Raw genomic sequence first — 23,964 nt, 5'->3', positions numbered from 1 at the left:
TACATGCGGTGCAGTGCAAAGGGCCAAAACATGCCAAAATTAAGCTCACAGATATTTCAAAATCAGGGGAAAAAATCAAGGAGGAAGACAGAACATGGAGGGGAAGATAGGAGAGACATGGCATGGATACAAAAAAAAAAAAATCGTTGCCAAAGTAAAAGCCATCAAAAGGTGTGGGATGCCCTGAAGTGCAGGGACATGGACAAAGATTGCCCAATTGATCCCCATTGAAATTGCAAGGTTTTGTTTCCCTTTCCGAAATGATATTTCATTACATCTAAAATTCCATCTTATGGGTCATGTCCCAGCTTATGTTTCCTGAGAAGGGACAGCTGTGGCCATGTTACCCCTGTACTTCAGAGATGCCTGTTTAATGAAATGTTGCTGGTGGTTTATATGATGGGGCCAAACAAGCTGGTTGCCCATAGCCTCTGGGCATGCTCTGCTTTGAACTGAGCCCTAGCTCAGGGATTTCCTTCCAGTCAGCTCACAACCAGACACAGTAATTTGCATTAACATCAATAATCTCTGGGTTTGTGAGATCCATGCCAGCTCTTTCAAATGAGAGCTTTGCAGATGTTATGACAGAGGAAAATGTTGCACATACAATTTGAGAAAAGCCCACATAAATTCAAAGGTTCAAGGCACTTCTTGAATTTCAAAAACTGGAATCAGCAGTCTGATTTTGGGTTTAGACAATAGCAAATTTAGGTCTGAGTCCATTCACATTGCAGTGTTTTCACACTCTTTCCACAGGTTCCACTGACCAGCTCTATCCTATACTTCTCCCTAGCCCCAAGGTCCAGCTGGTGACTCAGATGTCCCAGGACACTGAGGTGCTGGAGTGCTTCACTTCATCATTACGTGACCCTGGTGTGTGTAAAGTCCAGTTGCTCTGCAGAAATATCCAGCCCATCAGTCCTAACTTCTTTCCTTCCAGGTTTCTCTTTTAACCTCTTACCCAACCCATCAGATTACTTTTAGGTCATTGTCTCATTGACTGTAAATGTTATAATATAATGATAACCTGATCAGGCCAAGGATCAGGTGAGCATCACGGGAGGCCCCAATCCTCCCCTGGACATCCAGCACATTCCTGGCAATGGGGACAGGCTGGGGGACAGGCTGAGGACAGGGGAGCTGGAGACCACTCCTACTGCAGCATCACATTGGGCAGGGGCTGACAGACCTGGGAGGCTGAAGTGGGGTCCTGGACTACGGGCAGGGTGGGGAGGCACTGGGGAGGCACTGGAGACAGCCACACCTTTGTGAGTGTCCTCAGAGCTCTGAGAGCAGCATCAGGTCCCAGACTGGTACTAGAAATTTGTGTCTCAGGTTTAGCCCCAGCATCCTGAGTGTCACCCTGAGAGCAGCCCAGGCTCCCAGCAGAAGCACACAGCCCTGCAGGAGGATGATGGCAGCATGAGGGAGGGCTTCAGCTCTGGCATCCTGCAGACGTGCTGCCCAGAGGCAAGGCAGAGGTGCCAACAGCTGCACATAGCAGAAATAACCATGACTTTGGAGTCAGCTGCACTGTCATGCACTGCAAGCACTGCACATGATCTCCTAAAAACCAAGATTGCTGTTATTCACTGTTCCTCATTCTTGGTAATTGTCCCTTCCCAACAAGATGTGCACACAGCCATGCTGGCAGATGTACAGCACTGGTTTGCTATCTGTATGCAGATTTGGCTACAGCTGGGGCACATGGACATTTATTTCAAGCCCCAGAGACTGAGACAGGGACCAGCTTCACGTAATACCCTTTTATCCTTGGAGCTTCAGGAATAAGGCAGAGACCTTGGGCAACTTGGCCCAAAGTGTCCTAAATCTCTTTTAAATGTAATTGGGAGAAAACAATTGCAAGTCTCAGTCATACACCTTTTTGTAATCAGAGCTTTGCTAATCAGCTTTGCTGATTCCAAGCTGGTAGAGCTGCAGTGGAGGTTACTGGCTTCCTGCATGCAGACAACCCAGTATTTTGTGTTTGCAGTGGGAATCTTGCCCGTGTGAAGGTACCCAGAAGACACAGACCTGTCTTGCAACTAAGGCTCCTGTTTCCATTATTCAATCCTGAAAAATTGTTTTCAAATTCAATGAAATGCATTTTTGCATTGATTCAATATATTCTGTGAGAATTTGTTTTTTCAGGGAAATTTAAGTCTGCAATAACTGAATGACTTAAAGCACACACAGAAAGGAGAATTAGAAAGTTCCATCTGCAACAGCCTGAATTTATTAAAGTAATAACCTGGTGGGAATTACAGGTTGGGTAACACTTGTGAAAATGACAGCCATGTAAAAAAGGATTGGTATTTAATTCTAACTCCTTTTGACTTTCAAATTTTGATCTGGTTTGATACACTGGGCAAATTATTAAGTTATTTACAAAGACTTATTTTAAAATAATTGCACCATATTACACATTAAAATAAATATACACTTAACCAGACCCTAAGAAACAACCAACGTGAATAAAACTGCTGTACATGTAAAACTGATGGTGAAGACTTTGAATCTTTAGGAAAAATACACTGATGAAAATGCCTATGCTACCTGATTTGAGTGAGAGATAGAAGGCAAAAACCATATTCTTAGTGAAAGTACAGGGTCATCTTGCACTGTTTGTAATTATGTGGATTTCAAAGTCAAAGACATATTGTTGACAGCAAGACAGAGATGGAGCTCTGCTACAGGTGGCAACCCTATGCCACTGAATACATCAGACAGGACCCCCCAGTTTATTAAAACTGGGTGAACAGATACCATAAAGCACAAACACAGTCTTACCTCCAAACAGATTGAGGTGTGTGCAGGCCTTTCAAAGGCCTTGTGCACAGATGTGATTCACACCTGCCATCATTTATTATAAAGTAAATGTCCACCTTTCTGCAAGATCTCTGGATTTTCTCTACTGTTCATTTACATTCTGCAGTGTTGGCTGGTTGCAGCTGAGAGGTTCTAAGGCTTGATACTTCAAGTTTTCCAGAGGATGAGTGTTCTCCTGAATGCTCCTTTTACTTCTGCAAATTACCTCTACTGAGAAATGCCGTGCATTCAGACACCATTTACAATTAGCCCATCTGCCCTATGTTGAAGACCACACTCCAGAAAACTTCCAAGGTCTGCAGATACCAGAGGATCTCACAAGGTAAATTATCCAGCTCTTCCAGGATGACAGCAAAGACAGAAAAAAAGCAGCATGGCCCTTAGGAAAAGTCTGATTCTTTGACAATTGGAACTGGTGGGGTTTTATGGTCAATTGGTTTATAAATAAAATGGAAATCTTTCTTGGTTTCACTCTTCAGAAGGGAGGCTTTGATATGGTGTGGAAGGGCATCTTTGTCCAGCTGCAGCCACTGGTCATCAACATAAACAAAGAGTCCATAGTCCTTGGGATGGGACACTTCAAACTTCTCGGCACACTGCTGGCTCAGCTGCTCAGCTGTGGTATCGCGACGGGAAGCAAGTGTCCTCGATTGACCACTGATTTCCAGAAAGGAAATACAGATGAAATCCTGAAGAGAAACATGAGGAGAGACCTTGCAGTTAACACAGTAACCTAGGACTGAAGGAGGAAGAATTCAGTCACAAAGCTCTAGAGGTCCCAAATATCCTCCAGTCATTCTCCAATGTCCTAGTTATTATCTCCTTTCTTCCCTCTGTCAGGCTCTGAATCAGCAAATACTTTATTAAGCACTTTACCAAATAATTAGCACCATAAAGACACTGAAGTTAAAAGCACTTTTTTCTGATTTTACTGAATATTCTTAGAGAATGATCTGCAATGGTTCATTCTCCCATCTTTTTACAGCTTCTGAAGAAAGGGTTTGCAAAGAAGTAACAGACAAGAAAAACAGACCAGAAATGTCAGAGATCTGGCCTGAAAATCCCCTGTTTCCCAGAAATGGGATAGGGCTAGCAGTGTGGTAGCCTTGCAACTTCACAATCACCCAAACAGCATCTTGAAAGTGTGTCCTCTGAACTTCCTTCCATCAGTAATGAAATAGCAGAAGTTATGCTGAGAAGGCTGATTTACTTGTATCCTGTTTCAGGCAGTAACAACTGTTGTGACAGCTTTCGTCTTGCCAAACACATAAACTCTAGAGAGCTTTTGGTCACAGTGGAACCTGTGTGTTTAATTTGCATATGTGAACTTCAAAACAAATCCAATTTTGTTCAGCAAATAATGAGGTTCCCTGGCAGAAGGAGAGCTTTCAAATGCATGGACTATGGGCCTCCAAACTACATTTAAGGAGTATCACTGCAGTGGATTAAAGCAGGCAGAAGGATGGGCAGAGGCCTACTGAATATATCAGCAAGTGGTTTAGCTCTGCCAGAATGGGCTGTCATGGCTCAGATACTACCCCTCATTCAAAGGGGTGGAAAATGGCCCTTCAACTGCTGGAGGTGGTGGCAATCTTCTGGGGAAATGTGTCATTTGATTGCTCAGCTATTAAGCTCCATGCTAGGTACTTCTATGAGCTACTGCTGCCAGAGCAGCACTTGGGGCTGGATGGATATTTGCTGTATCTCATACACCATTCACAGTTTCTGAGACGGTCAGGGACTGGTTGGACTGCAATATGGGAAACCTGTTCAGCTCCATGATTTCACATGGACTACTCCCTCACAGGAGACTTTTCCCTGGCTTTCCCCTCGGCATGCACCATTTTCAGTTCTGCACTGTGAAAGCCCTACAGAACATGAGACATAGCCTTTGCTGCCTCCCTGTGGGTGATAATTTGATCACAGCACATGGGGCTGGCAAGGTATCCTGCCTGCCTGGACCAGTCTCATCACAGCTGAGACATAGCCTTTGCTGTCTCCCTGTGGGTGATAATTTGATCACAGCACATGGGGCTGGCAAGGTATCCTGCCTGCCTGGACCAGTCTCATCATGGCTGGAGGCCCAGAGCGCTCATCTGTCCTGGGACCTTCTCCCACAGGTGCACGGGGAGATCTTTGCCAGGCCATGCCCAGCATGGGCTTCAAAACTGACCTGACCTTGATGGGTCTTTCCTGCTGCCAGACAGGCTCTGGAAGACGCTTGACTGACTGGTTCTTGGGATGTCTCAGACCCCCTATATCTTTATGCAATCTAGAAGCAGCCCTGCATAGCCTGCTCACATCTCAGTTTAGCCCACGATTTCCCCAGGCATTAAGAGTGATGATTAAGTGGGGCTTCTGAGTTCCCACCACAGTTCCTGTATGCAAAGGCTCCTAGCACACCTCCTTTGAGAATGAACAAAAAAAATCACTTTGCAGTAATATTTAAAACTACAATATTGTAGGGGTACTTCAAGATTTCAAAATTTGTTTCATAGGTAGTATGTATTTCAAATGTGGTGTGTTTTTTAAGATCTGGAAACCTTGCCCCAGATGTACTCTTCTTTTTTAACGGTGATTTCAATTAATTTCGTTTAAAAATAATTACCATATTAAAGATTTCTAAGTATGGAGAAAGCATGCAGGCTTTTCCCCTAGGATATAATGCTGGCTACCTGCACTGACGAGCGGGAAGCCCGGGCCTTGTTCAGCGTTCTCCGTCGCTCCCAGCGGTGGATGGAGTCCTGGACCTCCACGCTCAGCTGTCGTGTCACAGTGATTTTGTCATAGTTCTTGATATGCTCCAGGACCCCGTAGGTGGTGGTTAAATAATAGGAGCCTGCAAAAGGCAAAAGTCTTGTATGAACATCACACCTTCATGGGCCATTTGGTCCCACTCCCAGCCTGCCTGCCGGTGCCCACACTGGGCAGCTGTCTGACCCTTGCTGGAGGGAGTGCAGGGGTCGCTGGTGTCACCCGAGTGAAGGACACCCCGTGACCAGCGTCCTCCAGCCACTCCTGCTCCACATCAGTGCTGTCCCCCAGACTGCTGCGGCTTTAGATGTCCTGGGAGAGAACACAGGCTGAAAGGAAAGAGCTATAAAAACTGCTTTCACAAACAAGCCCTAGCCACAGATGTTTATTCTTTGGGCCACACGGCCATCTTTTTGTCGTATTTGATAGGGCCCATTCAACAGGTCTGTAACTTGGGCTCCTGAGCAGTCCCCACAATGCAGGGAAATAGAAATAATAGTAGATTACTGCAGGAGAGACAGAAAGGCTGGATCCAGCCCCCCAGCTCCAGCTGCACTACTCTCGCAAGTTTGGATTTCAGGGCTCCAGTTGAGGGATGTCTCAGACCTGCAGGAACAAGTCATCCACTTGTTCCCTCCATTCTCTATTGACTACGCAGGCATCATAGGCCTGTAATTCACCTGTAATTCCTGGACTGTTCAGGGCCGCGGGATGAATCTTGATAACCCAGAGAAACTGGGCAAAGTGGCAAAAGCCCCTTTCCCTCAGAACCCCGTGCACGGCTGCTGTGGCGCTGCTTGAAGCCGGAAATCAATGACCAACTGCAGCCGCAGGGCGGCAGCTGGGCCCTGACAACCGCCGGCTGCAGGCACAGAGCTGCAGGTACGCCCCGACAAGGGCAGACACGCTGCTCTGCTCGCAGGGCCGCTGAAGGGTTGGCTCCCAGCTCCGCCCTCAGCTGGGAACGGCCGGCTCGGGCCCGGGCTGGGGCAGAGCCAGCCCGCGGAGCTGCAGAGCAGCGGAGGGGCCGTGTCCTGCTCCGGCAGCCGGTGCCTGCAAACAGGACAGCCGACGGCTGTTTCGGCGGGGTTCCACCCCAGCCGCAGTGCCTGTAGATGGCCCTCGCACACAGCCCATCCCTTGCAGCCCGCTGGCTCCCCAGGCGCCGCAGAGCCCACGGCCCTGGAGCGCGGCTGGCTGCTCCAGGGAGGCAAAGACAGCGCTTGATTCAAGAGCAGTATTTTTAGAGCACCATGGAAGTTTTTTGTAGGAGAGGAGAGACCAAGACACTGCCATTTGACTTCCTGTGCTCTGGTGGATCGATAAGGAGTGTCCTACGGTTTTGAAGGTCTTTGCCCAGAACACTCATTTTTCTTAAATGTCTCCCACAAAGAGGTGCTGAGAATAGACTAAGAAGTCTAAAAATCCCACTTTTCTCCTCTTAAATACGGTGACTACCCTCCTTTGTCATTCAATATTCTCCTCTTCTGGCTGAGTCAGAGGTAGCTGTGATGGGAACAGGGTGCATCCCTTCCGTCAGAATCCTGGGAGGAAGAGCTCTGAGTCCCCAACAGGAATTTGTCACAACTTTTTTAAGAATTAAGTTTTTGCCCACTTTCAATTTCTTCACTTCCATTCAGTTGTTCCCTACAATTTTTCCTTGCCTTTGCTCCAGCATTTAGCATCCCCATTGCTATTAAATTAATTCAAAACGTATTTTTCATTTGGAGGCAAAATTGAAGTGATTTTGTACATTGATTTATGCAATTTCACAGTTTTTTTCACTTCTGCTTTACTTCTTTCCCTTTAATTTCTGTACCTGAACACTTTTTGTTATTCAACTTTGCCTAACTCAAGTTAATGTCTGCCACTTTGCAATCTCAGAGCTGTCTTCACTGAGATGTTCTTTTTTGACCTCCATTCCTCATATTTGCAGTTACTCCTACTGTCCTTTCTGATGTGATAATTCAGTGCATTTAATTTGGAACTCCCTCACAAAATTTTCCGTTTTGACTGGAGTGCACATTTCACAAAGTCTTTGCATCTTTGAGCTAAGAAAACTTCCAGCCAGCTTTGCATTTGATATCCTGAGCTCCCCAACCCAGATGACTTCAGTAACCAGCCTGGTCGTGTGCCCCTTTGGAATGTAGAACCTGTGTGCAGAGTAGTTACCAAAAGCAGTTTGGTTATGTCCACAAAATGCTGTTCTTCAGCTAACACTTTTTCTGCTAAGAATTCTTTTCAGCAGAAAAACTAGCCTGTGCAGAAACACCTTACTAAGGTAATGTATTGCTACTAATCATCCTATTAGTACATAATTTTGTCCCACGCCGCACTGCGCTGGGATGACATGTTTAGTTTCAGACTTCTATCCTCATGTAATATAAATAAAATTAGTCTGCTGTTGTTCATCCAGGACTCCTTTCTAGAACCTCAGTACTTACCAAAGACTTAAAGTCTAAAATAAACTGTATTTTATTGGTTTAGTGACTACTTGGTGATAGGTGATCTGTGTTCCTAGTTCAGATTGTATAACTGTCACCTGGGAAGCATGTGCTTTCCAAGCTATATTTAAGAAACTAGAGGCCCACTGGGGTATTTATCTTTTTGATAACAGAGGTCTTTAGTCACCTCCAAACTCAATATTCTTCTCTAACCTAACTTTATTTTCTCTGTCTCGCTCTAATGCTCAGTCAGAGAACATTGTCAGAAGGTTCACTCAAATTTAGGAGTAGAGTGACCATGAGAATATAGCCATCAGTCATACAAAGCAGTTTAAGAAATGTGCTCTTTTCTCACTGGAATAAATAAAAGTATCTGCACATTTTTTTTGCAGCAGCTGTTTAATTTTAGCAAAAACCTTCCAGCTTTTCAGCCTTTGGGCCAGTAACACAAGATGTCTCTCTTTAGGTTGCTAATCCAGCACCTCAGTTATCATTTATGATGAGTCCCTGCCTTTCTAGCTTGTGTCTTAAGGCACTGCAATGCTAAAAGGAGTTAAAGTGCTTGACAATAATTTTAGAGATTCAGGTTTGAAAAGATTGGCTGAAGTATTATCCACAAAATCTAGCCAGACCTCTGGTGCCCCACTTTCACAAGCACTGAAGTGAGAGAAATGATGATTTCAAAGTGAATATCTCCCATGAGCAAACACTGTACTCTTACCTTCTCCTAGCTGCAGAGCAGGGTCCATGAGCTCCATCATATACTCCACATTCAGAAGGACTTCAGTCAAGTTGCTGCGGGCCAACACATACATGAGCACAGGGAGGAAGTCATCTGCACCATAGGGCTTCCCTGAGCAAAGAGAAACACAGCATGGTCCCAATAACACCAAAAAATCATGTTCCCACACAACAGTGCCAGATTCTCACACAGTGAGTCCTTTGCAGGCTCCAGTTTACGTTACCTGAAGAGTTACAGCTCAAAAGCACCAGCAAAAATGCTGAAACCAGAAATTTGGGTCACTTAAAAAGTAAGTAAACTTTATTTGAGCCCAAAATAGGATCTTGAAAATTAAGTGGAGAAATATAAACTTAACTTCATTGATGACAAACAACTGGCAACTTTTGAAGTGTGCAAAGGTTTCCAGCTTGTCCCTTTGATTTGATACTGACATCAAGCCTGAAGTTCAGGTTGGCAATATTAGTAGGGAAGTTGTCTACATGCATTAGGGGTATTTATTCTCTTAGAATTACTCTATGTGTGATACTAAAACCCAGAAAATAGAATTTGAGACAGTGGTTTTAGAGCTGGGGGCTTCCCTGTTTATATGCCTTGAGAAGGCAAAACATCACAGTACATGATCCTAATTAAAACAGTTGCCCAAGAGCTAGGATCCAAGAGGAATCATCTTTCTAACTATCCTGTGTAGCTAGGAAAACAGAAAGATCTTTACATTGGACTTTAACCTAGTTTTTGAAATTGGTGTACAGCAGATGCCAAATATTTCTTGTGCTTAAAACATTCATATCAACTAAGTTAATAAAGTGATCTAATAGACTGTTTGGGATCTCTAAGAACAAAAAAAAGTTTGTTAAGTCACAATTATAAATAATTACTACTTAAGATAGAATCCAAACTGAAGCTTCCTTGCATAAACCACAAAGCACACAAGGATAACTTTTTTCATTTGAAAGATACTTTCAGTTTCAACCAACATGTCATAAAGTCATCATGGAAAACCCACAATAGCAAGTTTTTTACCAGACCAAGCTTCAGAGTTGACCACTCCTCTTAACCTACTCTGCTTTCATTCTGAATGTCTTTCCCCAGACTGTGAGAAGTTTTTTCTCACCTGTGCACTTGGATATGTTGGTTTTATGGACTATGTGTGTCTCACTTGAGAACTGCTTGTCTCAGCTCAAGGAATGAAGCTACCCTTGGTGTAGATCTGGTGAAATTATGCCCTAGCCATTTTTGGCCCATAGCACGCATGCTCTTCCATGGTAGGGAATACATTCCTATTTCTCAAATGTTCCCACTGACTTATTTCAAATATTTGCCATGAGTCAGATTTCTTTTTTTGTCATTCATAGCTGACGCAGATTCTCCACTGGCAAAGAAAGATATTCTTCTGAAGCCTCAAATAAACATGAGCTTAGCCCATGATTAAAAAAAAAAAAAGTGTGGCTTTGAAATAAACTCAGTAATACATCTAGTGAACAGAGAGTTGATCCATTTAAAACAAAGAGAGAATGAGAGATCATCAGGGCAGTAATTCAGTCTGTTTCTAACAGAGCCCACACACACCACAACAGACTATTTATTTAATGAAAGCTGGATTAACGCTTTCAATTCTGATAGCTTTGTTATGGCTGCCTTTAGTTAAAAGACACAGCCTTAGGTCTTCAACGAAACTATAAATGGACTTCATTGTTCCATTAACATCTGTATGGACATTTTTTTGTCTGTTGTTCCCTTGGCTTATGTCTCTGTGAAAGCTTTAGCTCTGTGAAGGGTCTAATTCATTACTGTCACATACATTACCTTAATGCAAGCAGCTTAGTATTACAGCTATTTAATATTTTCCAGGGAAAAAAAAAAAAAAGACAAATCTGAGACATGAAAATGTAACAGAAAATCTTCATAGCCAAAAGCCCTATTCTCCTTTTGCTCCAAGTACACCAGAGGCCAAGAGAGTTAGTTCTAATTCAGACTAGCATAAAGGAATACAAAATACCAAAGATTTGTTAGGCTAATTTTTGCCTTCATTAAAAACTTTCCTTAAGGCCAAGGGATTTCCAGTGCAACACCAATAACTCAATTTCCCTACTACTTCTCTTTCATTACTAATTTGTGTCATATCTGATAAGGGCATCAAATAAAGTTGCTGCTTCACAATATCAATTCCTATTCACTGGAAAAATACCAAACCTGGGTGGTTGGTTGGTTGGTTGGTTGGTTGGTTGGTTGCTCAGCTCCTGGCTTTTTACATGTCTCCAAAGCAGATCATGAACAGAGTACAGACTGACCAACTAATGCAGAATGGAAACAGCAGCTTGGAACTAAACAATTCCACATCCCCATTCACCAACTTCTGATGTCTACGGAAGTGAAAGTTAAAGGAAAACTCTCAAGAATGCCTACAGAATCTCCCTGTTTCTTTTTTGTTGACTGAGAAGTGGTTGTATGTACAATCATGCATAGAGACAATTCTTTTTCATGCTGTTTATCTCATTTCTATAAGCTGATTTAGCTGCTCTGCCCTCCAGTCCTTGGTATAAATTCTTCTCAACTTAAAGACTTCATAGAAATATTATTGGACTCCCAGCTGTTTATATGCCTTAAATATGAAAATCTGATCTACAGATTAATAATAAGTGCTGAGCAGGAATGACTCAGGTCTGACTGAAATAATGGAAAGAACACATGTTCCATGTGCTTTATGCTCACAATCTGTGTAAATTACTAGACACCATGTTAATCCTCCTGTGGCTATATGTCACTCAGTTTTAAATACCCACGTCCGTAGCAAAAGCTGAAGTCAGCAGGAGCAGAATGTGTCTACAAGGGAAAAGCAAAACTAATCACCAGTGATCTAGCTCTGACTCCATTTTGGTTTTTTTTGTGTTGCCACAAACTTCTAGTGTGGCCAAGGGCAGGCCAGGCACAGTATATTGCACCTTGTAGGCATCTCAATAGCCTCTCTCCACTGACTGCTCATGGAGCCAAGAAGTGCCTGAGAGGGCAGGACTCTGATTCTCCCCTGTTCTCCTGGCCCCTCCAGCTACAGGGGCTAGCTTTGACATGTACAGCCATCAGTCCAAGCATGGCCCTGAGGTGCTCTGTATTTCAGTCCATCCATGGGGAAAATAGGTGCTGTCAGCAACTCAAATATGCCCAGAAACAGGAGTTTACAAAGATAGATGAAATAATGCCTCTGAACCAAGATACCTGAGAGGTTGTTTCAGCATTGTATAACCCCCATGGTTCCTGTGCCACTAACCAGTGTCCATCTGGGAGCTGCAGCAGAGGTATTCTCTGCAAACTGCTGCCTCCTCAGCTCTACTTTCAAGCTGGGCCTGAGCCAAATTCCTAGACCTGTCTGGCTTGCTCCATCTGTGGTCTCTCACAGAGGGGAGTTTTTGCAGCTGACAGAGTTAAATCTTGCTCTGACCCTGCCACTGCTCTCAGTGACAGTGAGACTGAGCTTGCCTATTCAAGGTGGTGGCGTCCTAGTCCAGATACAACTTGCTTGATTTATTTCCCCTGCTTCCCTGCAGGGTCAGGAAACATTTATTTCATAAATATCTCTAAGAAGCTTAAAATAAGCCTTCTCTTCTGCCACAAACTCATCCTATTATGTTTAGAGCAAAGCAAATACAACGTCAGCTCCTGGCTGGGATGCAGCACTTGAATAGATGAGTATTAATTAAATACATGATTTAAAGCAACTGGAATTCTGCCCGAGCCTCCATAACGAAATTACAGCATATTTTAACACATTCATAGATTTCTTTTCTCTCTGTGTATATTCTGAAAACCAGCAGATAGGGGTGATGCCTTGCACCTCACTCTAATATTTTACAAACACTAGTTTGATGTATAGATAGAAGCAGATCTCCACAAAATATGAATTTTAGTCTCAGATTGAAGCTTGGAAACCTAAGGTTCAGGAATGCTAACTGGGATTTGTTCAAGATCATAAGAAAAGATTGTGACTTTCCTTCCACACACTAGCATTTGCTGTCTCTTTTCTATCCTATACTGCTTTCAGCAAGGTTTAATTTGTGATATAGTGAATTAAGTGAGTTAATAGATGCAGACAGCATGAATTCACTTCAAAAATGTATGGTTTAGAGATCAGAGGAATTCGGTCCCCATGAAAAATTTGAACTGGCTCTTTGATTCAAATGTAGAAATTTTGCTAGATGGCAGAACACTCAAAATCTCTAGTCCATCAGTCTTTGTTAAAAGTAACTTAAATACTAATATCCTCTTCTGAAAGATATCAAAGTAAACCTGTTGTGTATAGCTTTATTTTCCTTCTCAGAAGTGAGCTATGGTAATAAGCAGTGTAATGGGATTGCTCTGACAGCTTTAGGAGCTTCTAGCATGGGCTCTTCAATGACTGCTGAAGTATTGGAGTCCAGTTTCCCTTCTACAAGCTCAGCTGTCCCACTAAAGACACAGCTTTGCTTTTGCCAACTGCAGAGCCTTATAGGAGTACATCAGGGCAACTAATAGCTGGCTGCTGAGTTCTGTAGGGGTGACAAACTTCATTCTAAAAGCTAAGGAAGTGACATATTCCAATGGAATATATGTCCTATCATTTTTTTCCCAAAAGGAGACTATGCACATTATCCCTGTAAAACTATGCAATAGAAATTATTACATCAGATGTTTTGGTCACCTAGCCAATTCTATGACTAGTACAAACTATAGTTTTGAACTATATAGTCCAGTTGCCTGTGCAGTTCAAAGATAGTCCAAAAATGAAGCTTCATAATCTTAGGTAGTTCACAAGTTAGAAACGTTGCCGTAAGAAAATTGTACCTCCATTCTTCTTCAATCTCCTTTGAAAGCACTCTGCCCATCTTTCAAACTTCCAGCCTAAACATAGAGCTTTTCCATCCTTGATCTTCCTCACTAATGGACTGACCAAATTTGGCCTGTTTGTCTTACAGACTGTCTCAATTAACCAATGCCTATTGCTGCTTCGTTTTTCCATCAGTTCTCTTTGACAGCGGCAGCTGCCAGGCAGCACAAGGCTGGGTGACCCAGGCACACCACTGCCAGTACACACCACATGTATTGCAGATTTGCATTGTTTCTCGCCCTACAGGTGTCACTTGTGTTTTTGATGAAAAGCAGAGATTCTCATTCTACCCATATCACACAATATACATTTAATCTTTTGCCTGAGTAAAGGTATTTCTGAAAGACACATAATAAGCATTTTTTTTCTGTATAACATTACTGTGTTTCTACATAAATTGGCTATGTGCCCAGCTATCCCTGTGCATATTGCAGCATGCCTTCCAAATGTAAGAGCTCCCTGATTCCTGCCTCTTACTTTTTCTAGTGCTAAAAAGAAATGCCAGCCATTTTGTGGAGTGTGGGTTTCCAAACTCTATTTTTTAAATGCATTTTATTCTTACTAACCATTTCTAGTATTTTTAGCAGGCTGGTGACATATTTTCAGATTGCTGGTCATATTCTTGGGGGCATATGTTTCAGTTATTTAAGTTTGCAAGAAGTTGGAAAAGCTCAGTGAGACACCTCAATACTGTCATAATTGTGCCTTTGGTGAGGATTCACTTACTAATATCACTGCCTACATGGTGCATATTAGTATCTGAACCAGGGCGCCTTAATTTCCTTGATAGCCAGTAATGAATAAATCAATATTGTCACCGGAGTTTGCCTTAGTCATCTTGCTCTAAAGCAGAAACCTATATGCAGCCAGATGAATCATCTGGACTCCACAGATTGACTGCACAATGTGTGTGATGGGAAGCTGGGCATGATAACCTTCTGTGGCCACCTACAGCAAGATGTAGCCAGAGATTGGTCCTGCTCCAACTCTGTCATGGAGCTGTACTCAGTGGCCTCTTGAGAGGTGTATGACTAAGACTGTGAAGTTGCCTTCCTGGTTCCTTGTGATTAATCACTTCCACAAGCTGATTGCCTTCAGCTTGAGGAAGAAATGCTAGTTTAAACCAGTTTAGGGTGTGACCCATTCAGTTCTTAGTCTTAAGTATTAGGGATTTCAACCACAGCCAATTTATCAGGCAGATTTTGTTATGTAATATGAATTGCAATCAAACCAAAGATATCCTCCTTTCTTAAAATGTCTTGATACACATGGAGTCAGTCAAGGCAGACTTTAAAGTTTCATGACTCTTTCAGTAGGGCAAAGAGGGGCACCACCACAGGTACAGATGTTCCTGAGTATGCCTGTCCTTAGTTTTTAAGGAAACTTGGTACCTCTTGGGACATCCTGGCCAAACCTGGAGTGCTGTCCCTGGGTCTCAAAATGTTAAAAAACTTGTATTTTCACATGTGTCTGACAAGAAAAGATGCTTGATAAGGTGGTGTTGGCATTTTGCTTTGAGAAATGAAACCATATTCTTAGGTCTGCTCATCCTATGGCCAGCCTAAAGTGAACAAATCCTGGTCTGAGCTGCCAAATTGCAAATTAAGTCAAACACAAGGAATTTGCATGTTATTGAACAGGTAATGTTTCTGACAGAGGTACACTGATTTTGGTCCTGTAGCTGAGGGAATGATTTTTTTTTTGTGTTTCACCTGCTCTGATCTTTGAAAAGGAGAGGCCTTTCTAATTGAGCAGTTAGGAAAAGGAGTGAAAAGGAGAAGGAGCTATTGCACAGGAAGCTAAGCATGGCCTCTGCTCTTCCTGTGTGAAGAACACTGTGCTGCCTCATGGCTGGCTAAAAGCAAAAGGGGCCCTGTGCTGTTGCTCTTGAGATGGGCAGAGAGGAGAAGGAGAATTCCCACCAGCTGAAATCTGCTCTGAGGACCCACAGCATGCTCTTCTGCATGCCACCAGCTGGAATTTCCTGTCATAAAAATATTTCAGGTTGCTGAAATATTTCAGGTTCCAGTCTTTGCCACTGGAAAATGAAAGTAATCTGGGTTCAGTTCATTCTGTGGAAGAGGTTTCACACATTTTGCTTCTAAGTCTCCAGGGCATTTCACTCAATTACTCTCCAAGTCTGCTGTTTTCCAGGAGTTAGATACAACATTCTTCTTCCATTAGCTTTTTTTTTCAGGTCTGAATTCATTGGGGTACATTTCCATAATTCCAGGCCAGTTTTCTTCTGGCCAAGCACTGATATGCATCACTGATCATGCATGAATTCGATATAAGGGAGAGAGAACTGGATGCACAGGGGTGAAATCAGCTCTCAACCTACACCCTGCTGAGTAGTACTCAGGATGAGAAAACAGCTGAACTGGCCAAAATGCACTGCTTTGGTTAGCGTAGCAAACCACAGTGAAACCATCTAATTTCATGAATGTCAATATTTTAATCATATTGGGGTTTTGTAATTATTTCCCTGACTCCTCATTTCTGTTACAGAAAGTGACAAAACAGTATTTCCTTCAACAGAGAAATTCCAGCCCTGAGCGAAGGTGTGAGGCGTACATAGCAGACTACCAGCATCAGAAGGAGACCATGTACGTTTTAATGAGGCTTGCAAGTCCTTGATCTAAACCAAATTATTCTCAAACTTCACACAACTGTTTTAACACAGTGACAGCAAATTCCCCTACATATGTTCAAACCTCATAATACCTGAAGATAGTGAGAGGTCCTTTCCACCCTGTAGCTAAGGGTCCGCCCTGGGGTAGTTTCTTGCTCTGCTGTTAATGTGTCTAGACTGGTTGCTGAACCTTGCTGCTTACTATCCAAGAGATCACCTTGAGGTGAGGCTCAGGAGGGACACAGCAATCCCTGTATGAATGCTCCAAGGCTGTTGCCAGTACAAAATAAAGCAGAACAGCTAAAAGCACCTTTGGTGACTGTGAGTTCTTGAACAACCACAGGTTATTGGAAGTTAATACCTGGCTTCTCTCCAGATTAACGCATGGCTGCTCATCAGCTCACAGTATACAAAAAAAGCTCTTAAACTGGCAAGGCAAATTGCTGGAGGAAGGGACTTGCTGCTCTGTCTGCAAAGATGCATCCTGTCTGCAGGCCAAGGGTTTAATTTCTGCATTAGTGGTTGGCCTGAGGCCCATGTTGTGTTTTTACTCCGAGCACATACTGCCTCGCTCTTAGAATTTACTGGAGCATCAGGAATTAGTAACAAACTGCTAGCATTCTGCATCTCCTCCTCAGTTTAGGCAAAACTCTGTAAAAGCCAAATCAAGAGCCTTTTACCAGAGACATATTCCTAAAATTTACCATTACTCTGCAGCAAGCTGGGACACAGCCCTGAGGATATTTGGAGAACTGTGCGAAGACCTGTGTAAAAAGGATATTATCCATAAAACACACACTTATGGGTAACTAGTTTTTGGAGTTATAAAGTTTAAAGTTAACCAGGTAACATACCAGTTATTAGTGCAGAGAACTTCACTAACCACTGAGCACAACCTGTGGACATCTGATACCAAACACATCAACCATCACTGCCACTTCCAATGTGAATATTGCCATGCCATCTGTATCATAAATGCTGTTCATTTGATACAAGGAGAAAGACCCATGGTGGATTGCAGCAGGAGTCCCCTACCTGGATTTCCCTGAGCCATGGAATCATAGATGAGTTTGCAGGTCTTCAGCAAGATGGCAATTTTCTTTTCTGGAGAGTAGGTCTTGTGCATGGTTGTGAACTTGTGAAGGATCTTTTCCAGCACAGCAGTTTCAGGCACACTGGTTGTGACACCCAGGTCAGTGGTAGTTGTGTTTTGTATCACAAGTTGGTTCTCTTTCAGCTGCTGTAAAGATCCATCTTTGTGGTGTATTTCTTTTAAGGAAAAATTAATGGCTTCCTTTAAAGGTTTCAGGACACATTTGTACAAAGCTGTCTCGGCAATCACTTCTGCATAGAGAAGGGAGAACAAAAAGTGTATAATAAATAAGCAATCCAGTAGTACAGGTGCAAGTGGAAGGAAGCATTTGGTTGGTTATTCAAACACTACTACATAGCTGTGAGAAGGGAACAGAAATCACATCCCAGAAAGTAAACATTTCATTACCAACACTATCCAGAAGTCCCAGATGGGCTTGAGATGAACATCAGTGTGTGGTCTCTGTCACTGGAGCTGTAGGATACCTCCTGCTACCAGCAGTCCCTGCTCTCTTTGCCTGACTCCTGGCTGACCAGCATGGCATTGCCAGGCAGCAGGAAAGCCAACTCTGGGGAAAGAAGAGGAATCTCACCTAACGGTGCTTTTTTTTTTTCACAGCCTGGCCCTTACAGATACCCAGATGCAATTCATCTCAAGTCCCTTCTGACCCTTGTCCTTCTGACTTAAATTTGAGATAATCACTTTGGGATGAAATTAATTGGACCCTTAAAGCACCCCTTTCTTTCCTCAAAGCAGCTGCACCCACCAGCTCAGAGACAGAAACCAATATCTGGTCAGAAATTTCTCATTTGCTCAAGGGACTCAATTACTGATCCTATAAGACATCTCTTATGCCACCTGTGGAGGAGGAAATAGTATGGGTTGAAAATTTGCTTAATGCTTGGCTGAAGATGAAAGGAAGCATAAGAGACTGTGAGGAAGCCTGTTGTATGACTCCTAGAAACTAGAGGCAGAACTAGAGGGACTGCAAGAGATTCTCTTGTTGCACTGAGGCAAAAACGTCATTGGCAAAATAGTTCATCTGCTCAGGCAGCGAGGAATGAACCAGAGGGCAGTAATATTTATGTATTCAAAATGCAATTATTTTAAAGAATCCAGTGAATCAATCAGCCTGAAGCAGGGCAAATTCAAGTGGTTAATCCTCCAGTGGGAATCCTTGTTCTCCACAGAAGAAGACAGCCCTGTCAAGGTTGACTGGGCTACATCATCCGGTTAAGGAACTGCCAGTGAACAGGGTTAGATACAGGGTCAAAACCAGGCATGTCTGTGGGAAGGTGGTGGGATACTTGCACACATGCAGCTCTACCAAGCAGAACAAGGACACTTCTTTCCTCCCCCTTTCCACTTTCACTAATCAAGATTCAAGACAGACTTCTCTGTGCTGCCCCCACACTCCCCACCTTGAAGAAAGAGGTTATTGGGACAAAGATTGAAGGTGTTACACAAGATGCATGAGAAGTGAAACTGCAGGTTCCCTCTCTGTGCTATGGCAGGGGCTGGCTGCAGGTCTGTTCTGCTGAGGATCTGCAGGATCATGTGAAGCCTTTGCTGGGGGAGAAGGAAATCAGCAGAGCCTGCTGAGACTGACAGTGGACAGCCTTTTACTCCTGGTTCACCACTTAGCTGAGTCCCACCTAATACTGGAGCTGCAGGATCTCCTGGAATCCCTGGTCACTCCTGTGGTTCACTCCATATTCTGGGTCTTCCAGCTCCCAGCTTGTTTTGAGCCAACTTAAGAATCCACAAATAGCTCTGCATTTCTTCTCAGGTCCTCAAGAAATAGTTTTAAGCTTTCAAATGAGCATGTGTGCACATACATGCACGCTTTTTCTGGCTGTACAGCTTTCACTGGGATGAAAAGTCCAACAGCTCTTTTTATATTCCCTCATGGATGTATATTAAACAGACCAGTCCAATCCTTAGCAAGGAGAGAAGTAGCACAACATTCTCTCACACGATATGAATGAGAAGCAATGAAACACCTCTAAACAGTTAAAAATAATATTTTTTTTCTCCCCAAAGGCAAATTATACCTATGGCAAAGAGATGAACACCTCATTATGGAGCTGGCAGTAGTCTTGCAACAGACATTTCTTCTGTACCTCTGAGCTCTGAGGAGCAGAAAGCAAAACCAAGTGATTCCTCCAACCTGCTACTCAAAATCATCCTAGTCTTATCCCTCCCTGTGAGACAGTGATTGACGTCTAAGGTGTATGCCACATGCAGGGAATTCTCCATCCTTGTAGCAAAGCAGTGGACATGAAAGGCCATGGGAATGCAGCTGTGAAGGGGAAAATTTGCCTTTTGTCTTTCCAGTGAATTCAGCTCTGTGTACACACCTATATACACACACACACACGCATATATATACACATACATAAAGACACAAACACACACACACACACATATATATATAAACACACATACATGTATGTCTCTCACACACATGAACACACGTCTCTTTTGCCTAAACTCTTCCCTTTAAAACATTCATAAAGGAATTTTTCCCCTCATTGATCTCCAGGTTTTTGAGCTGTTCCTCCAAGTGCTGGCAATTACAGAGCAGAGTTCAATTTATGGTGCTCGAGTTTTAGGGAATAGTTTGTAATTCTGTAAAGCAGAGCCTGTGTCTGCATAATTCTTTCTCCCTCCTCACCTTCCTAAACCATGCCCAAGGATGAATAAACCACAGTTACCTACCTAACTGTTCCTCGGTGTAGGAGGCTGGGTCTATTAGAGATTTCAACTCAGTGCTCTGCACTAAGTAACTCTTCAGCTGGGTCATCATCAGCCGGATCTCTTGTAGCATCTCTGTGCTGGAGCTCTGCTTTGCCATCATCTCTAAACTGTACACTCTGTAGTCCCGCACCAGGTTGCCAAAGTAGGACTCCTTGTCCTGTGCCAGCTCCACTATCTTCTTCTGCAGCTTTCTGTCACTAGACAAAAAAACTGTGAAGACGTTGGACAGGTTCACCAAGGACAGCCTGTTTTTGGCCTTTGCCAAGATCACGGAGTGTGGCTTTTTACCAGATGAACTACTCAGCATCTCCAGGTCATCCTCTGTGCTGCTGGTGGAGTAGGAGTCTGGCTCAGATGTTGATGCCTGAGCCACGGTGCTGCTTCCCAGGTCCTCCAGGGACAAGTGTGTCCCTTCCAGTTCAGCTGAGCTGACAGATTTGTGGCCGTGTCCCTGTTCAGTCTTGGTGTGTGTGCAAGTGGCACCACCTGTCACTGTAGCTGGGCTGCCCTTGCCCACAGCCTGCCCTGCTGCCACAGCTGTCTCTCCCGCTGTTCTTTGCTTTGGCTGGCAGGAGCTGGGGGTCGTTGGTACCTGGGAAATTCTTTTCCTTCTCGGTGGTGGGATAGGAGGTGACTTTCCTTTCTCAGCGGCATTGCTTTGTATCTTAGGCGTGTCCTCCTTCTTCTCTGCGAGTTCAGGCTTTGTCTCCTGAAACTGTGATACAGTCTTTTTGGAAACCTCCCCAGGCATCTCTACTGCCATTTTGCACAGCAATGTTTTATCTCTGCTCTCTGCAGTTGTATCTTGTTTTTTTTCTGTCCCTTCCCCTTTCAGCGTTTCACAATTTTCAGGGTTACCCACACAGCTCTCCTCTGAGGTCCTCTCACTCAGCCGCCTCCGCGGGGGAGCAGAGGGCTGGGAGCCCTTCTTGGGGCTCCCTGCCAAGGGCGCACTGGCCGAGCAGCTCTGCTTGCTTTCTTCTTTAGCGTCACCACCCTCAATTTTCATTTCCTCGAAGCTCTTTCCTAGTGGCTTAATAAGTAGCTTGTTTTCTTCACAGGCAGTCATGGGGTCCTGTGGGAGCTTCAGGGAAGGTTTCTGAATGAGAGCATGAGAAGGTGGAGGGGGAGGAGGACGTCGAGGAGACCTGCTTTCAGTAATCATGGTGGCAGGGGGGAATTCAGTGCCCCCAGAGTGGCCTTTAGGAGAAGATACATCTGGAGGACAAGGATTACTGTACTCTTCTATAAAAATAGGATTCACAAACCACAGCCTGTCATTTCCTATTGACAGCTCAATTTCACATGAGCAGTAGTTTGTGCTACTTGCAAAACACTGGACAGATCTTAAACTGTCTGCCTGGGCAGTGCTGAAAGCAGAGTCTTTTGCAGGGTGGACTAAGTCCTGTCTCCTGTGGTTTAAGTAGGAATCCCAGAAATCTGTTAAAAAAAAAAAGACAAAAAGAAAAATTTTTTAAAAATATCTGAGAGAATTTTAGCTGCTAATGATATGTAGAAAATATTATTAAAAGAAATGGTACACAAATTTCAATATCAGACTTTCAAACCTCTGCTCAAAACAGTGTCAAGAAAGAATTACCTGTTTTATGCATATAAAATTCTTCAAGCCAGGGGATAAGCTCAGAAGCTTCACCAGAATTCTCTCCCCCATCAATTTTAGGACATTACCAAGTGAAAGTTGCTAATGCTGTTCAGCATTTTCAGTAGGAGCAGGAAAGTACAAGTAACAAATATAAATGATTGTGAGAAGGGATCCATACTTGCTCAGTGATCACTGCCCTCCAAATGCAAATAGCTTTGGATACCCGAGGAGAGGATGTGAAGACCCCGGGCAAGCTGCATCTGCCTCCTGCTCACAACAGCGAGGTGCAGGTCTGAGACAGACTGCCAGGATCCAACATGCACCAGGAGATAACAGCTGAACATGACCCTACCATGCAGTAAGCTCATGTGGCAGTCTGCTCTACACAGGGTCTGATCCTGCCTGCCAGGATTCCTTCCAGTCTGGAAATACAAGATTTTAAACACCTTCCTCAGGTTAGTGTTACCATTAAAGTCTATAGTTCTGGATGACTGTTATCTATAGCCATGGCCACTCTGCCTTGCACTTTGCCTGAAGACTGTATGCCTGCAGGTGTCAGAGAGAAAAGATGATGCAAAAGATTGTACACAGGAAGGATGTATAATGAAGAACTAAGGAATAGTTAACTACTTCAGTGCTTTTATCTATGATTGAAAAAGAAAGATGGTGTTTCACGTGCAAGTAGTCGTTACTGTCAGAAATATCTTATTATAATTTGTCTTTTAATAACTGTTTTTAAAAAGTTACAAAGCATTGCTACATTTTTTTTAATAGAGTCAGTATCACATCCAACTTCTTTTTTCCTTTTCCCTGAAGGCGAGGTTTCAAATTTGCCTTACAGGTCTGATTGTTTTCAATCAATATTAAAGCTGCTGATCCAGGGTCCACTACTGGAAGCATCAGGAAACAGGATCCAGCAAACCTCATCTGTTCTAACCAAGGAAAAGGGATAAACCTCTGAGGGTATTCACTGAATGAGAACTGTATAGATGTCCATAGATTTAGGGATAAGGGGAAGATGGGAAATCCTGGAAACACAAGGATGCAGACAACTAAATAACTATTTTGGCATGCTTGGTCCCTGAAACAGAGCTGGCACTGTTGGCATACTTTTCTATGTGGATTTCAGGGGACACAATGGGGCTGCCACACAATGCCTGAACCCTGCCTGGTGCTTGGTGTCACTGCCAAAATCTCACATGATGGGCCCAAGAGAGGATGGATGGGGCTGCACACATATGGGATGACCCTTAGGGCTGAGCATGGGGTATGGCTCTCAGGTCAAGAGGTGAGCTAAAAGACAGTCTATTCCCATCAGGATAAAAGTGCCTATTTAGCTTCTCACAGCCTAGGCTAGTGCACATGGCAAATTCAACTTTATAGGCATGTCAGCATGTTATCAAACAGCTTTGTTCTCTGATTTCTTACTGTGAGAGGGAGGAGAACAAAGAAGCTTAAACTAGTAATGTTGCTAGGAACAGCAGTACTCTTAACAACAGAATTTGGGAGAAGACATGCAGATGCAACTCATGCTGCCAGCCTTCTCACATCTGAGACTGGCTGGTGTACCATTTTCCTTAATCTCTCCAGCTGTACTCGGTATCAGCAAATGCAGGACAGAGGAAGTTGTTTTAAGTCAGAATATAATGCTGTGAAGTCTCATGGGCTGAGGAAATGGTGAGTAAACCAATCTACAGAGGGGAAGTTGATCATTTTTCTCAGTAGTGGTCAGGATTAGGCAGTGTGATGAAAATGCAAAGCTCCACTCAGGCTGGGAAGGAACAGATGATGTGGTTCTACCAAGTAACACAGCTGCTTCAGAGCAAGCATTTCCCAGCACAGCCACACTGTCTCACTCTGCAGAGAAGGCTGTTTGATCATCTCCCACTGCTGTCCTGGATCTTCCCTCGTCTTGCACTCTGGGAGGGATAATTAAGCAGTTCTTGGAGTCTTTGGCATGTCTGTGATGGCATGTGCTCTTTGTGCAGTGCAATTATGCTAATTCTCCTCCTAAAAGAACTTCTGTACCATTGAGTTCAGGACTAGAGGGCCTGCAGTATGTCCTGAGTGACAACATACAGAACAGCCAGATCCTTTGTGGAACAACTCAGCTTGCAGATAGACATCTTACTTCTATCCCCTTGAAACACATATTACTTTGAAATAAATATAAAACAACATATGAGAATTTCAGACAATGCTTTGTTTCCTTCAGAAGTGCCACTTTGGGCAGCACTTAATAGTTTGTGTTC

General features: G+C 43.5%; 1 protein-coding gene across 1 annotated transcript in view; it reads right to left on the bottom strand.

Annotated features, from left to right (window-relative positions):
• Positions 1 to 2,219: 2,219 nt before the first annotated feature.
• LOC103826890 (ras and Rab interactor 3) overlaps positions 2,220 to 23,964 on the bottom strand; it is a 157,331-nt gene continuing 135,586 nt past the window's right edge. Inside the window, exons 23-27 of the mRNA XM_050974925.1 lie at positions 20,071 to 21,549; positions 17,292 to 17,600; positions 8,749 to 8,880; positions 5,505 to 5,668; positions 2,220 to 3,518 (exon numbers count right to left, since the gene is read on the bottom strand). Of these exons, the coding sequence (XP_050830882.1) occupies positions 3,210 to 3,518; positions 5,505 to 5,668; positions 8,749 to 8,880; positions 17,292 to 17,600; positions 20,071 to 21,549 (2,393 nt within the window). The 3' untranslated portion in view covers positions 2,220 to 3,209. The remainder of the gene's footprint in view (positions 3,519 to 5,504; positions 5,669 to 8,748; positions 8,881 to 17,291; positions 17,601 to 20,070; positions 21,550 to 23,964) is intronic.

The sequence above is a fragment of the Serinus canaria genome, chromosome 5 (assembly GCF_022539315.1).
Source record: "Serinus canaria isolate serCan28SL12 chromosome 5, serCan2020, whole genome shotgun sequence".
NCBI lineage: Eukaryota > Metazoa > Chordata > Aves > Passeriformes > Fringillidae > Serinus > Serinus canaria.
Note: the sequence above shows the minus strand (reverse complement) of the source record. Positions and strands in the feature narration are given on the sequence as shown.